General features: G+C 44.9%; 1 protein-coding gene and 1 long non-coding RNA gene across 3 annotated transcripts; one reads left to right on the top strand and one right to left on the bottom strand.

Annotated features, from left to right (window-relative positions):
* On the top strand, positions 1 to 12,394 carry ndnf (neuron-derived neurotrophic factor). Of its 2 annotated transcripts, XM_061684225.1 has the most exons (4): positions 1 to 147; positions 6,785 to 6,988; positions 7,309 to 7,433; positions 9,353 to 12,394. In XM_061684225.1, exons 2-4 carry the CDS (start codon positions 6,786 to 6,788, stop codon positions 10,735 to 10,737), a joined length of 1,713 nt encoding a protein of 570 aa, XP_061540209.1. In that variant the 5' UTR covers positions 1 to 147; position 6,785; the 3' UTR covers positions 10,738 to 12,394. The 2 variants fall into 2 exon arrangements, with proteins under 2 accessions (XP_061540209.1, XP_061540210.1); XM_061684226.1 differs by lacking the exon at positions 1 to 147 and having other exon boundaries at positions 6,519 to 6,988.
* LOC133406555 (uncharacterized) lies at positions 1,302 to 7,588 on the bottom strand. Its single transcript, XR_009769064.1, has 4 exons — positions 7,250 to 7,588; positions 4,571 to 6,967; positions 3,569 to 3,701; positions 1,302 to 2,571 (listed from the first exon to the last, which is right to left on the bottom strand). It is a non-coding gene; the product is annotated as an uncharacterized LOC133406555 (long non-coding RNA).
* Positions 12,395 to 16,957: the final 4,563 nt, after the last annotated feature.

Here is a 16,957-nt window from a genome sequence, read left to right as displayed (position 1 = left end):
GACGCAGGCACACGCGACGCGACGCGACGCGCACACGCGACGCGCACGTCGATGTGAGACGCGGACGACTGCGGCACGAGGACGGGAACTTTTGCTTCCGTGGAGCACGACATCCTGCATCGGGACGCGGCACGCTCTTTAACAAAGGTAACAGCGCAACTCGCGCCGTCGTCTTCTTCTTCTTCTTCTTCTTCTTCTTCTTCTTCTTTGCATCTGGCGCTGCGGTCGTGCTGCGTTTAAGTAAACTTCTTCGCATTGGTTTATTGGGATATTTTCGAGGCTTCTCCTTCAAAGTGGCTTCATTTTGCTTTTTATGATGATGATGATGATTTTTGTTGTTGTTGTTGTCGTTATTCGTGCTTTGCATCGGCGGGAAGTTTAAAAAGAAGAAGAAGAAGAAAAACAGTTTCGAAGAGGTTGCAGTGATGCAGTCGCACGCAAACTTTGACGAGTGGAGCCTGAACGCAACGTTGGGGTTTGGGTCCATCACTTTGGTGACATTGGTGTTGTGGACCACTTGTGTTTTCATTCAAGGAATGACATTGTTCAATTGCGGAGCCTGAACGCAACACTCGGCTTTGTAATCATTACAATAGTTTACTTGCAAACTTTCAATTGCAGACAGCGAATGCACCACAAGTGGTGAATTCGCGAACTCACATTTGTCTTACTTGGCTTTACTCAAAAGTTCGACTTGTCAACCCTGAACTCACCACTCGTGTTTTAATTCGAGAAATGTACTTGTCGATTGGCGGACCCTGAACGCAACACTGCTGTTTTCAACCGCACTAGTGTTTTGAATTCGAATTGTGGGTAAAGAACGCACCGCAAGTATTTTAATTCAAGAAATGTCTTCGGAAACCACTTTGTTTAGTTGCGTAGCCTGAACGCACCACAAGTGTTTTTATGAATGAAACCACTTTGCTTTTACTTTGCACTCAACAGATTGACTTGTTAACCCTGAACGCACCACTAGTGTCCTCATTCGGGGCAATCTCTATGTGGATTTGCGGACACTGAACGCACCACTAGTGTTTGAGCTCATTGGCAACACGTTTTAAATTACAATTATTGTTGAAGTTGTTTGCAAAGTTTGAATTGTGGACCTTGAATGCAGCGCGAGAGTTATCACTCCAAGAAATTCCTTGACTTGGCGATCGTGAATAAACCACTTTGTGAAAACACCTTTGTTGAATTGCAGACCCTGAATGCACCACTGGTGTTTTAATCCAAGAGATGACTTTTCAAATTGTGGACCCTTCATTCATGCAACGCCAAGGTTGAGTTGCGGACACTGAACGTGGCATTAGCTTTTAATTCATCCCGTTTCAAGCAAAATGTGAGTTGCGGACTTTGAACGCACCACGAGTCATTGATTCCCCAAATCACTCGTGTTTCGCTGGCATGTTAAGTTTGACTAGCGGACCCTGAAAGCACCACTGGTGTTTTAATGAGTAAAGTTTCAGTCTTTCATGAACAAATCATTAACGTGCATCACGTTTGTGTGTGTGTGTGTGTGTGTGTGTGTGTGTGTGTGGTTGCCCGTGAAAGTCGTCTGAGTGTAAATTGCATGTTTTTCAATCATCATTCCTTTGCTTTATTTGTATTCATTTCTGTGGGAGAATGGTGGTCTTTAAGGCCCCGGAAGTGATGTCAAATTCTGTACAATTGAATGAATTAGGGGGTTCCCAACTCCAGGGTCGGGGGCTCAGAATGCGTCCCGATGTGAAGCGTTTGAGATGATTCCCAAGAAACACTTTTAACTGAGAGTAGAGAATGCGTAAGTGATGGTAGTAGGTTGCACGGGTGGGTGGGAGAAGGGGAGGTAGTGAGGGTGGGGAGGTTGGGGTTAAAGTGGGAATTGGTGCGTTTAGTAGCGGGGTGGGGGGGGGAGCCCCAATGAATGATGACCAACCAAGAAAAAAAAGTCTTGAAATGGGAAAGGTCCGCGTGGCGTAGCGTAACTAAAGCCGCATTTGCATATGAAAACTTGTCGCTGAAAGAAATTCCGCCAGTGTTGCTGCAGTTATTGTCGACCGGGGCTGCGCTAAGGCTAACCGCTAATGCCTAAATCAGTCATTCTCAAAGTGTAGTATGCGAAGAATCACCGGATTAAATGGCCCAACTCTGCCTCATGTTCGGGTTTTAATCCAGTAGCGTTAAGTACGGTCCAGTTGTATTCAACTTTTCACTGTCACGGTCGATGTGTTTTTTGCCGTCATTTGTTTCCAAACACTTTTTCGGGCACCATTTTTCTTTCATTTGATGTACATCTGTTCAGATAGATAGATCATTTGTAGCTGGCATATGATATGGTATGTTGAGCCACTGGACATGATGTGGAATGCTTTGGATCACGACACGCGGCCGGGCGGATCGGCCTTCTCGCTCCCGAGTCTCGCGCATTGGGGCGAAGCCCGTCGTTCCGCAGAGTCCGGCGCGGAGTGTTGCTTTTCCCACGAGGGCGCTCCCCTCGACTTCCTCGCCTCGCTCGTTCGGGGACGACCTTCTTTCCCACGGGCCGTCTTCCCAAAGCCACCGCATCGCTCACATGTCCTCGCCTCCCTTTGCCTGGATGGATGGATTTTGGTAAAAAAAAAAAAAAATCACAAAAACATGTCAAAAACTCTGGCAAAAATACAAGAAAATTGACAAATAAATAGGTGGGTTGGGGGGAAATACAATAGAAAAAGAATTGACAAATGTGCCAAGAAAAACCTCAAATCTGATAAACTGAAAAAAATACAAATCGGCCATCGATTAGTGATGAACTACGACGCATTTTGACGTTTGGACAAAAACTCACGCAGCAAAATATGGACAAAAATAGGCCACGGGAGCAGACAATGGCAAAACAACTGTAAACAAGATGAGGGGATGATCAAAATATGTCAAGAAATAGTCATAAAACTGACAACAATACAGGGAAAATGGCAAAACACAGCAAGAACATTAAGAAATCTGACAAGAATTGAGCAGAAAAAAAAATCTGACAAAAAAAAAAAAATCCAATCGGTTTGTGATGGACAGATGCATTCTGCTCACGTACAAGTTCAGGCAATGTCGCCGCCTTTGGGATGGAACTCGTACGGCAAAGCACTGTTGTGCACCAAAACCGACAAAAGAAATCTGAAAAGAAAACGTACCAAAAATAACTAAACAAACCCCCCCCCCCCCCCAAAAAAAAAAGAAAAATACAAAAATTATGTCAGACACAGACTAAAAGCTGATAAAATACAGACAAAAATGGGGTATAAATGCATTTTAAAAAACGACCAAAACTTGAAAAAAAATTTGAAAAACGTACCTGTATAAAAGCTAACTTAAAAAAAAATGTAAAAAAACAAAAGACAAAAAGTTGACAAAAATACATTAAAATCTGCCAAACTGTTATTGTTTTTTTCTCCTCTCTCCAGTCATTTAAAACATCCCAGGAGGATTGTTACAGTTGACATTTTGCTGTCACGTTCTGGTCGGCCAAACGGGGAAACCCGTCCTCGTTCTGGGCCCGCCGCAGCCGCGGATTCCGCATGCCGGGAATCGGCCGTGTTGACTAATGATCACGCACCTCTTCGCGTGCGCTCCGATACTTCCCCGGTCGTCGCCTTCTTCTTCTTCGATCGTGCGCGTTGGAAAGTTGTTGTCAATCCTGCTCCAGCCTGACTTATCTCCCTTTACTAGTTGACCCACTTGTACCGAATCTGCACATTCAAAAACAGAAGACGACTGAAATCAATTAGGACTATGATTATGATGTATACTCTAAAAGTTCTTATTTCACTCAACGCAGTCATCTGTTGTTGCTGCAAGCGCTTCTGCTCCCTCCTTAAAAACCCGTGACTAACGACTAGTCCATGTCACGCTGGAAAAATTGGTGGAGTAGTAAAGTTGACTAGTCGTCTGTATTCTTTGGATCAGGAGTTGCTCCTTTGAGTTAGCTTTTGCCTTTTTCAATGCCCCAACCCCCTCGAAAAACGATCATCATAAAGTCTTCTTTGCTGAAATCCGCCTCATGCGTTCCAGATGCGCAAGATTTTTTGATGTTTAATGTCGTGCAATGACAGCGTGTGTGTGACCATGTTGACACAATCGTGTGTCCCAGCACGGCTGCTCAGCACGTGTGCATATACTGTACGTGCGTGTGTTTCCTAATAGCGGTGACATCATGACAGCGAAGGCGCAAATCTTAACGTGACACGAATGTGACACAGGCGGTAAAAGTGAGAACGCGTCACGCAATTAACTACAGTATCGTTAAGCCTCCTGCTACTTTTTGCGTCTTTGCTCCATCAAACGTGTTCGCGGGTCGACGTGGGTGGCGTTGGCAAAGAGCAAATGCAGCGAAGCTGGGAGCCAAAAAGGATTTTTCATTTCACGAAAAAAAAAAGGCAAGCAAGGTATGTCATAGATCAAAACACAAAGTCATCAAAGTCCCGAAAAGCGAGGTTCAAAGAAACTGAGGGAATCAACCCAACATGACGAGATTCGAAACAGCATCAGTGAACAGACACGGACTGAGCGAAAGCAGGAAACTAAAATACAAGCTCGCTGACGAGACTACGAGGCACACCTGGACAAGACGCGAGCGGCCGCAGGGAGCTGATCGGTCGACACGAGCAGCAGGGCTCACGGGCGCGGGGGCGAACGAAGACCTAACGAGCGAGACGAGACGAGCGAGACGAGACGTGGACATGGGACGCGGGAAAACAAGACACAGAACGGAATATAATCAAAATCACAAAACGCACATCAGATACGTTCAAAAACATCCGACAAGAAAAAAGGCCCGAATTCATTCATTGACATTTTTCAAATATTTTGTTTTTCTCCAGTTTTACATTCATTGGACCCGCAACATTTACAGGCGACGCAGAGATCGAAGGATAGATAGAACAATAGGTACTTGTTCTGTAGATAGATAGATAGATCGTACAATGATGGACATAGACCAAAAGCTGGACAGAACCATCACTAGATAGATGGCTTGATGGATCGATAGATAGGCGATAGATAGCTAGATAGAATGATAGATAGATAGCGGAACAATAGCTATAGAACAATAGATAGATAGATGTATAACAATAGATGGCTGGATAGAACAAGACGGATGCAGTAGACGATAAGACAGCCACATACAGTACGACGATAGATCAATGATAGATAGCAGAACAATAGCTAGGTGGAACGATAGCTTAATAGAACAATAGATGGTCGATAGACAGAATGATAGATGATAGATAGCTAGATAAAAGTACGATAGCTATGGAATGATGGATGGAACAATAGAATTATCGCGATAGATCGATAGATGTGTACGTAGACAGAATGAGAGAAAGATAAGACGCAAGATAAGACTGATCGACGGATCGACGAATGTTGGATATACATGATGCGGTATGCTTTGGATCTTTGGATCGGGACGATCCTTGTCGTTCGCTAAAGACGCCGGTTGCCTTTTTAAACCGCTCTCGGCATTCATGCTTTGCCCCCCCCAAAAACGTGTTCAAGTCCGAGCTGTGTGTGGTCAGCAAGGGAGAGGCCGGTTGCTCGGTGTTTTTGGTCGGTCGTGAAGGTCACTTGAAGGACACGGCACGGCCGGCGGCAAACTATCTGGCTAATCTGCCGCCATAACGCTGATTAAATCACCAGGGATTTGGCGTTCCCATCAGCCGCGATCAATGGCTCCAAAAATCAATAGGACACGCGAGGTCCTCTCAGCACCGCGCCCATCTGTGCGCCAACAAAAACCTCAATAAATGTTCAACGACGCGGATTTGGGGGATTTTTAAATATGTATTATTAAGCGGTTTATGAACCCGCTGTGGTTTCCCTCCGTTCGTGTTTTTAAATTTAATCCCTCCGTCCGCTTGGTTGCCTGCCGTCCTTTCGCTTTTTATCTGTCACGCTATAGCTAATCTGTCACTCGCGTTGAGCGTTAATTAAGGTCCCGCATCCGCAAGGCAAAAAAATATACACCGCTCAAAATATGGAGACACCACTGCAAAATTAACAGTTGGTCCGATTTTGCTATTTATAGACATGTTTGGATAAAACGTCTGAATCAGTGAACTACTGACAACATAATTCCCAAAGATTGGCATTATTTGCAGAAGATTCAAAATGGTCAAAATACCAAAAAAATGGTCAAGTGTTTCATTTAAAACATTTTTGGGATCTCTGAAATATTTTTTTCCAGCGCTGTACATACACTATTATGACAGTTGAATTGATGAATGACATTTCAATTCATTTTAGTGGGAACATTTATTTGGCACATAAAATTGAGTGACGAGCTTTGTCACAGAACAAATTCAACTCATAATTCAAGGCACCAATATATATTATCGTGGGCTTAGATTGAAAATAAAATGAACCGTACATTGAAAAATAAAATGAACCGTACATCTTCCCAAAAGTGTTGTGAATGACTGTATTTTTGCGTTCGAAATCCTTTAAGAACCCCCCCCCCCTCGCTACTGCTAGCTAGTTTATCTAATTATGTACCAGAATGAAAGCTCGCTTGGCTTCCACTGAACTAAAAAGAAGAAATAGTGACTGAAAGGGCACAGTTATCTATCTAAAAGTATCGCTCATGTGTTCGTTGTTGTCTTGTACTATTGTTCTATTTGCCAAATGCGTCCAAAAAAGAGCTTTTAAGGGACCGTTTTTTTTGCTAATTGTTAGCATTGCTAAGCCAAGAGTGAAGCTATACCCGATCAAGCCAACATGAAATGAGTCAATAACGGGGCTGATAAGTGACACATATCTGGTGTTTGTGCTCCAGGATGAGGCAGTGTAAAGGCTGGAGGAGTGGACTGCTGCTTCTGGTCCTGCTGGGTTTTCTGGGGACTTTGGCGCAGAAGCTGCCCACGCGAGATGAGGGCCTTTTCCAGATGCAGATCCGAGACAAGTCCATCTTCCACGACTCGTCCGTCCTTCCCGACGGAGCCGAGGTCAGCGGCTACCTCTTCAGGGACACGGCGAAAAGGTAAAAAAAAAAATATCACAAAAGAACACCAGTACAATTGTCATTGAAAAAGTAAGAACGCACACAACGTTGTAGCGCCACCACGTCATTAGTATTATTGAAGAAATGGAGAGAAATGTGGGAAAAAGACTGTGGTCAGAGAAAGGGACGTTAGAACGAAAGCACACAACATTGCGGAGCCGCCACATGTCAAGAGTTGACTTTAAAAAAAGGGAACTGTAGAAACTACAACAAACGAGCCAGAGTAGGTGGGAAAAATACATTTTCTACGCCTCTGGAACATAAGCATCTGACGTGCGTATCTGGAATGGTTCTCCCAGGTACTACTTTGTGGTGGAAGAAGACAACACGCCGCTGTCGGTGACGGTGACGCCGTGCGACGCGCCGCTGGAATGGACGCTGACGCTGCAGGAGCTGCCCGAGGAGGCCAGCGGCGAGGCGTCAGGTAACGGACCGAGAGGACCGGGAGGACCGGGCCTTAATGACTAGTCCGATGTGGAAAAGTGCGCGCGTCGGCCGGACTTTCTTTAAGTCGCTCCGTCTGACCGCCTGCGGGCTGGCGTGCCTTTAATTTGAGAGAATCAAAGCCACGCCGTCCCTCTACTTAGGCCGCCCTGATCCTTTCAAGTCGGGTGCCACTGTGTCTGTCCGTCTGGCCGTCTTCCCTCCTTCGTTTCCCTTTGACCGCTTCATACTCGAATTCCAAAGCTTCTTCCAATCCAGTTCAGTTCGGTACCATGCTAGCACAAAAACGTTGCCAACGATACCAATAGTATCACGATACTGTGCCAAATCATGTTTATTGCCAGTGATACAGATAGTATCATAGTAGGAAACTGTGCAAAAGACACCGATAGTGTCGCGTGTGACCGCTCACGATACTGATACTTTTCCATTTCACGACACGTTACACACGATACCGATACTTTGTTACAGACGTACAAATGTGACCGACTGCGCATCTGCAAGTAAAATCGATTCGTTTGGCTCGGCTGGCTAACCTCTGGCCCGTGGGCAATTTGCTGCCCACCGTCCATTTCTTACGCCCGCGGCATATACGAAAAAGGACATTTGACAATGGCGGGGCTAAGGTTAGTGAGGGCTTGAGGGTGTTTGCCGTGTGATGTGAGCATACTGGCCGTCTGCACGGTAACATACGCGAACACCTGGGCGCGCGTCACGTCAAACCTCAGCCAGATGATTTATTGCTCGCGTTCGCTGTTGAAGACATGTTCCTGGCGTCAAAAGGAGCAGAGTTGCTTCCTAAAGTGGAGCAACCGTGTCCAATTTGGACCGGGGAGTTTGTTCTCATGGCTGCGCTGGGAGCAGATCACTGGAGCGTTAATTTTTAGTACACCGCCGAGAAGACTCTCCGGTCGACAAACATAATATTATGGTTTCTCCAGCAAGAGCTCGAACTGTTTCCGAAGCCACAAGGCTCCTTTGTAGCCGAGGCCAAGTCGACGTCAGGGGGGCTGTGATCTTTTCGGGATGTTTGCTGTGAAATCACGGCGGGCGTGTTTGTGGATAATTGTGCGCGTGAGGCTTCCTCTCACTGCATCCGACCTTCAACAGATGAAGGAAGGGAAAAAATCCTCACGTCAGAGTTGCCGACCGTACCAAGATACTTGACCAAAAATACCGATCGTATCACAATATGTTGCTCACGATACGGATAGTATCATTAAACTTTGCCGACGATACCAATCGTAAGTCGACATATCGTATATCATACAGTAGGTAGTATGACAGTAGTATATAGTTTGCTATTGTGACACACATTACTTTGCCAACGGCACCCGTAGTGTCAAGATACTTTGCCAACGATAGAGTATCGCAATAGTTTTTTGAGTAACATTTTTTCAGATGACACCGATAGTATCGCGATACAATGCCAGCGATGCCCGTAGCGTCACTACATGCCAACGATACTGATCAGAGCAGAGTACTTTGACCAATTTGTTACCAATAATATCACGTTACTGTTCAAATGATACTGAGAGTGTCACGATACTTTGCCAATGGAGGTGATAGTCTGAAGCTACATGATACCAATAGCAGCATAATACTTGGCAGAAGTTACTAATAGTCTCACGATACTTTGCCAACAATACCAATAGTATTGAAAACTTTGCCAACGATACCGCCGATTCGGCAGAGACGGTATCGTAAACCTTTGCCAACAATACCGATAGTATGATGATACTTTGCCCATGATACTTCAGCAACAATACCGACAATACTACGTATACGTTATGACGATACTTTGCCAACAATACTGGTGGCATGAAGAAACTGATCCCGATACTTTGCCAATGAAACTGAACGGATCGCTAAATATGGTTGCACCTGTGTTGTTTTCAGGGGAGCCCGAGCCCCTGGACCAGCAGAAGCAGCAGGTGACGGTGGACGAGGGCACGGAGCTGTTCGCCTACAAGGGCAACGACGTGGAGTCCTACGTGGCCACCAGCGCGCCGTCCGGCCTCTACCAGCTGGAGCTGCTGTGCACCGAGAAGGACAGCAACTTCAAGGTGTACGCCTCTACCACACCCGAGTCCGACCAGCCCTACCCGGAGCTGCCCTACGACCCTCGCGTGGACGTCACCTCGCTGGGTCGCACCACCGTCACCCTAGCCTGGAAGCCCACGCCCACGGGTTTCCTGATGGGCCAGCCGGTGCAGTACTGTGTGGTCATCAACAAGGAGCACAACTTCAAAAGCATGTGCGCCGCCGAGGCCAAGATGGGCGCCGACGATGCCTTCATGTTCGCGCCCAAGCCGGGCAGGGACTTCAGTCTGTTCGACTTCGCCCACTTTGGCTTCGTCCCGCCCGGCAAAGACCGAGGCCCGATGAGCAACAAGATCTCGCGGGCGTACCCGGCCAAGCCCAAAACGTCAGACATTCACAAGTTGTGCATCGGAAACAAAAACATCTTCACCGTCTCCGACCTGAAGCCTGACACCCAGTACTACTTTGACGTCTTTGCCGTCAACTCCGCCACCAACACCAGCACCGCCTACGTGGGCACCTTCGCCCGCACTAAGGAGGAAGCCCGGCAGAAGACGGTGGAGCTCAAGGACGGCAAAGTGTCAGACGTGTTCATCAAGAGGAAAGGCAGCAAGTTCCTTCGCTTCGCCCCCGTGTCGTCGCACCAGCGGGTGACGCTTTTCGTGCACGCCTGTCTGGATGCGGTACAGGTGCAGGTGAGGCGCGATGGCAAGCTGCTGCTCTCGCAAAACGTGGAGGGCGTGCGGCAGTTCCAGCTGCGCGGAAAGCCCAAGGCCAAGTACCTGATCCGCCTGCGGGGCAGTCGCAAGGGCGCCTCCACTCTCAAGGTGTTGGCCACCACCCGAGCGGGCAGCAAGCAGCCCTTCCCGTCCCTGCCCGAGGACACCCGCATCAAGGCCTTCGACAAGCTGCGCACCTGCTCCTCCGTCACCGTGGCCTGGCTGGGGACGCAAGAGCGCAACAAATACTGCGTCTACCGCAAGGAGGTGGCCGACGACTACGGCGAGGAGCAGAGGCGGCGCGAGCAGAACCGCTGCGCCGGGCCCGAGACGCGGCGCAAGTCGGAGAAGGTTCTGTGCAAGTACTTCCACAGCCCCAACCTGCAGAAGGCGGTGACCACGGAGACGGTGGCGGGGCTGGAGGCCGGAAAGAGCTACCTGCTGGACGTCTACGTGGTGGCGCACAGCGGACACTCGGTCAAGTACCAGAGCAAACTGGTGAAAACGAGGAAGTACTGCTAAAAGTGACTGCCAACAGAAGAAGAAATCTATTATAAATATATATATGGAATAAGTTTATTTAACTCTTTGAAAGATATACAGACTGACTACTCACCTGTGGCGGAGACGGAACTGTTGCTGGAGACATCCACCTGTATATTTATGTTTACATTTCCCCCACCTCGTCAGCGGGATCGTCTTTCGATCGTCGCTGCGTGACTATTGACTTTCGAAAATCAAAAAACCAAAACAAAAAAAAAGACTGATTATTTTGTGATTATTTATTTTATATAACACGCAAAAGAACAGTCACACTCCACCTCACAGTTCCGATGGCGAGGGTTTGCACGGTCTCTCGTTTCTGCAGTTGCTTCCTCCCACATTCCCAAAACATACGTTAGTTTCCTGGAGGACTCTAAATTGCCCGTAGATGAGAAAGAGAATTGTTATTTGTCTATATACGCCCTGCCATTGGCTGGCGACCAGGGATAGGATTCAGCTCAGCCGCAACACGAATCACAAATGAAGAGAAGCGCTAGACGAAATGGTTGGATGGATTTCCCAAAAAAAAATCATCATAATTGGAAAAATGGGTCTGGGGCAGGACTGAAATGCTTTGTTAATTTTCTTAACTAGATTTTTTTTTTTTTCATATGAAATTGATTCGATGATTCATTTTTCTGACTTTTCAGAGTCTGTACTTTTTCCACTTAGAGGTCGGATGGGTACTTGTACGTTTACCAGTCTTTTTGTTCTTTTTAGCCATCGCTCCACGCCACAATCAGTCCGGACAACCGCCGCGATCCATCAAATGATCCATCCGCCATATTATACCATGGACACAAATCTTGGAAGTCTTATTGTACAGCTTACAGAGACTAAAGGCTATCTCGCAGGCTTTTTAAGCCATTGTTTTCATTGTGTAATGACCTATTGTGATGCCCTTGCTTGTGGGAAAGGAGAGCCGCAGTCGGCGATGCACTTTTCAGCCGTCTATGAAATGCCGGGAGAAGAGTGAAACACATTAACACTGCTGCTGTCAGCCACAGCTCACACGCAACACTCACACAGAGAGTCGCCAATGTTACGAAATGTACAGTAACCTATGAAATGGATGCTGCCGTTTGTTTTTGTTTTTTTTTTTGTGTCCAAGTGCGTACAAAAAAGTGTGTTTTAACATGTTCAAACTATTCATAGGTTACACCATAACAAAGATATATATTTTGAATGGCCTCTCTATCTCACAGATTTCCACCTGTTGCGATTGTATCCGCGGCAAAAAAGATGGAACATTTCCTGTCATTTAAAAACAAAAATCAGAAAATAATCAGTCATTTTTGATTTCCGATTGCCAATTGAAAGTGGAAAGAACGAATGCTAGCTTGTATAGACCTCTCGCTGCCTGTTCTCCACCACATTGTACCAAGACTTTAAATTATTTTATACTTTTTCTCTCTCTGTGTTTCTCTCGATGAAGTGTTACCATGACATTCCCTTGTGTAATCGCTCTCTTGTGCTTGTGTCCTGTGCTCGGAGATGTTGTGTTATCATCACTGTATCAACGTGTGTTTGTGTGCGCGATGGCCTGAATGTGTGCGCGAGTGTGTGTCACGTGTACAGAGTTGTCCTGCCAATATTCATGTCCAGTACATAAACACTAAATATAGAAGACGTAATCCCCGTGTCACCCTGGGTGTCGTGTTCTTTTTGCCCGGGCGCCATCGAGACGAAAGCGCCTCGTGTTGAAGGTTATATAACGTGATAGCCCACAGAGACATGTGAAACGATCACAGGGATCGCCGGAGGACGAGTCAACTGCGAACAACATGCTCACGTGCCCGCAAACTCGACATTTTTGGAAATCATGTGTATTCATTCTTGTTCGTCGAGTTGAGCGGACGCAAGAACATTTGCCCCCAGCACCAGTTTCACTAATCGACATCAAATTTGGTGGCCACGTCTATCATGACAAGACGCTCAAGGGCCAACACTCGAAATTGAACAAGAAGTCAGCCGTGTTGGTTTGAAAATGCCATTTGTCACGTAGCAGAAAAGTTCGAAGAAAAAATAAAATCAGCCCCCAACACCAATTTCACTTTGCAACAGGACATTTGAAATTGAACAGGAAGTCAGCCATGTTGGTTTGAAGGAGGCATTTCTCACTGAGTGAAGCTCGCTGGGAAGTACGTCCAACGTTTGGGGAATCCTCAAAATGATGGTCAAACTTTGACGTCAGGTGCCACCCACGTGAGATGGCGTGTGGCTCGTTTGGGTGAATTCCTTAGGAGTTGGTCAAAGCGCTGCACGAGCCTTGTAATTCGCCCCCAGATGGCTGCTTCAAACCACACCAGCCGACATCCTGTTAGATTTCCAGCATGGATCCTTCACAGGCCCACAGTCATTTTGGTTCGCTTTCCTCGATGTCCATCTTTTGCCACCCGGAAGTAGTACGCGCCACGTGACGGCGAAAAGGTCTTTTGGGAGCGCTGCTGGCGAATGTCGTGGCCAGCTTAGCGTCAATCAAGCGCTCCCCGCTCGGAGGCAACGCATGGAGGCTCCTGCCGCCTGGCTTCCATTAACCTCCCGTTGCCCCGCAGTAATGCGGAGGATCTTCCAGGGAGCTGCCTGAGAGTCTTGGAAAGCGCCGCAAAGATGTACTTGCCGCGTGTGTCAACGGGATCTATTGAGCGGTTGGTTACTTGTTGTGGGCCTCAACTTGGCACATCGAGTAGAATCAAAGCAAGTACGATTCCTATTCATCGACACTGGTCGATCTTCATTTGAGCACAGGGAACAATGCCGATAGTATGGAACCGGATACACCGGAACCTTGGTTTACGAACGAGCCGGTTTCCCAATGATTTGTCTTATGAACAATTTTTGAAAAGACCCATTTGCTCGGGGTACAACGTACGATTTTCGGTTTACAGACTTGCCATGGCTGCAGAAGGCTCAGACCTTTTCATTTCAAGATTCATTTCCAACAATGGCATCATATTTTTGGGAGAAACAAATGTCAGATTTTTAATTTTTTTTCTTTTCAGAAAAACACTGGATTTTTGCATGAAGGTTGCATCTTTGTCAAGAACAACTGCAGAACAAAGTGATGAACTTAGGACAATCATGTCATATTTTAAAAACAATAGTTTTTCGGAGATATATATATATATATATATATATATATATATATATATATATATAATTAAAGCTGTCCTTTTTCAAGATTTTTTGGGGGAAGAAGAAAAAAAAAGTCGCCTTTAAGAACAATGGAGCGGCTAGACTTAATTTGCATGACAAATGGTCTCGCTCGTATGGAAGCTGCCACGCCAGAAGAACACGCCTGTTACATACATTTCAGTATAACATGATCAATTCCGAGTTTAAACGTAATAAATTGCACGTTTTAACGTGATAACTGCCATTAAAACGCGATAAATTGATTTCTGCACAAAACGGAGCAATGAAGGTGGTATTTGTCTCTTGTTTTGAAATATTGACTCTTTTGAAACCCTTGGCCTTATTTGATTTGATTTTTTAAAGGATTATAGAAGATCAGCCTTGTAATGTAGCTAGTAACTTCGATGTATAAGACGCGCATACCTTCATCGGGCTCCGTCAGTGACCTGAACCGGAAGGAAAGGCTTTTCCCGAATGCGAAAGTGAAACTCACCGCGTTATAACATGAAATGTATCCCATTTGAACAGGAAGTTTATCCGGTTAAAACTTCAAATTCAGCACGTTACAACATGATACTGAACTGATCACGTTAAAAGGTGAAATGTATCCCGTTATAACGTCCTACTGAACTTGGTTTTTCTGGTGTGGCAGCATGACGCTCGAGTAAAGCTCGTGTACGGGCTGCGAAAAATTGCGCTGCATAACAGCAAGGGCGGTCTGGTGATTTCGTCGCGCTTCATCGGCGCTGTCATTCCCTCAAAAGGCGACGCAGGCCCCTCCAAGTGAAACCACGTTTCATCCCGTGACCTCGCCGCTTCAGGAAATGGTTTATTCAGCCTTGAAATAGGGAGTTGCGGCGAGGCGGGGGTGGCCGGGCCCCCTCCAAACGTACGTTTGGGCCATTTGAGGGGGGAATGCACACATCAATTTTGGAAACTGGTGTATGGAAGGTTTTGTGCGTTGGCCAAACGGGAGGTTTGTTCCTCCAGAGAAAATATTTGCTCGAGGCTGAAAGAATCTCCTCTCCGCCATTTTTGCTCCGAGAAAAAGCGCGCGGCCCGGCCGGCGGTGAGTTCTGGCGGCTGGCGGCGGTCCCGAAGAGTCCGAGTCTCGGTCGGGAACGTCTTTAATAAAGAGACAAATGCGTCTCTGTCGTCTGCTTTGTCAATTTGTCCGACGAATAGCCGTCCGTCAGGGCGAAGCGGGACGTCCGCTGGAGATTTACAAGAAAGCGGGGAAGAAGGCTGTCATTTTAAAGCCATTTTCTTCTGCACTTTTGCTTTTTCTCAGCCAAAGAATGTGACACCCGTCGGACTAATATCAAATATAAATAGCATCATAGCCACGCTCGCCTCAACAGTGAAGACATCGTACAATTCGGAATTTGAAGAAAATGTGACGTCGTGCAAATCATCAGTGACCGCAGTCTGGCGAACTCAACTTTTTGGGAGGCAAAAAAAAAAAAAAAAAAAAATTTCGTTTTTTAAAAAAAAAACTTTTTTCTTTTTTTTTTTTTTAGTTTTTAAAAAAAAAGTTTCGTTTTTTAAAAAAAAAATTTTTTTTTTTTTTTTTTTTTTATTTTTAAAAAAAAAAAAAGTTTAGTTTTTTTTTTTTTTTTTTAGAAACAAATGATCATTTCGGGGGAAAACTTTTAACTTTTTTTTTCAAAAAAGGACATTTTATCACAATTATGATTTTCTTGGGGAAAAAAAGTCTGTTATCACAATTAGAGTTTTCTTGGGAAAATTCCGTTTTCAAGAAAAAAAAAAAGATGGAATGTAATCATACGACAAGAAAGTATTTTTTTTTCGTTTTAAAAAAAACACTTTTTTGGATCATAGGTTAACAGAGTCATTTTTTTTCAAGCGCAAGCTATACTTTTTTAGAGTTTTTGTAAAAATGTTTTCAAAGTGGGTTTTATGTATTTAGAGACAATACGACATTCGCAAACAGTCTCTCATCTGGCTTGAAGATGTAAGCTTTTATTTTCCGTCACCGAACTGCAAAAAAGTGTTTTTGAGACCGATAACACCAAATTTAACACCTCCTAACACAAATGAGTCACATGACACAGAGGAAGGAAAATTGCTACTTTTGCTGCTTACTGTACATTTGGACACTTTCACTTCGGGGTGTAGTCACTTTTGTTGCCGGCGGACTGTTTAGACAGCAATTTCAATCACTGGATTGGAGCGCACAGGAAGTGCACACTTCAAACTACGTTGCGGCAAAATGTCATTTGTTCGGTGTTGTCCCATGAAAACATAAAATGGGGATCTCGGGAAAAATGGGCGGGGCAACTCACTTCTGCGAGAGACGGATAGAACATACATATGACCGTGTTCGACACGGCGGGATTTGTATACTCCAGACCCACCTCAAAATATGCCCGGAAATCTAGAAATTAAACATCACTTCAAAAAATTATTTTACCCTTAAAACACCTTTCAACGTATTAAAACATTCTCGAATGATTGGGGTGCTGGTAGACGTCCAATTCATAATAATAACCACGTTGATGATGATGATAATAACAACAACAATAACAACATTATGTATGCAGTGTCTTTTTTTATTTTTCATAATACATATTGTTTGATTGAAATAAAACTAATAATATCATGAAAATAAAGTACAATCAAAAATATATATAATGCAAATATTTTGATATTCAAAGTAAAAATGTTTTCTTAGTAATCTTAAACTGATCAAAAATGAAATCTGATATAAAGAAATAATAAGAACATGTGGATTGAATAATATAAGATAATAAAATAAAACCTGTCTAATAATATATCCTCAAAATAAAAACAATGTAAACATAAAATATCCATATAATGTGGAAGTACGTGATGTAATAAAATAAAATAAAATTTAAAAAATGGTAAATTACTAGCCCGCGACCCTAGTGAGGAGAAGCGGTTCAGAAACTGGATGGATGGGTGGTAAATGACTTAGATTAGTGACAGTAAAAATAATCAAATGTACAAATGTATAGAACTATATACTAAAATCAGAAGTCAATGTTAGTTGGATAATGCAAAAAAATAAATGGCATTTATT

Source organism: Phycodurus eques, chromosome 8 (assembly GCF_024500275.1).
Source record: "Phycodurus eques isolate BA_2022a chromosome 8, UOR_Pequ_1.1, whole genome shotgun sequence".
Classification (NCBI taxonomy): domain Eukaryota; kingdom Metazoa; phylum Chordata; class Actinopteri; order Syngnathiformes; family Syngnathidae; genus Phycodurus; species Phycodurus eques.
Note: the sequence above shows the minus strand (reverse complement) of the source record. Positions and strands in the feature narration are given on the sequence as shown.

What these genes read in the sequence shown, in the direction of transcription:
- ndnf (XM_061684225.1), top strand. Translation starts at nt 6,786, where the DNA reads ATGAGGCAGTGTAAAGGCTGGAGGAGTGGACTGCTGCTTCTGGTCCTG. An exon ending in TTCAGGGACACGGCGAAAAG is followed by an intron (nt 6,989 to 7,308) that starts GTAAAAAAAAAA and finishes TGGTTCTCCCAG; the next exon opens with GTACTACTTTGTGGTGGAAG. An exon ending in GGCCAGCGGCGAGGCGTCAG is followed by an intron (nt 7,434 to 9,352) that starts GTAACGGACCGA and finishes TGTTGTTTTCAG; the next exon opens with GGGAGCCCGAGCCCCTGGAC.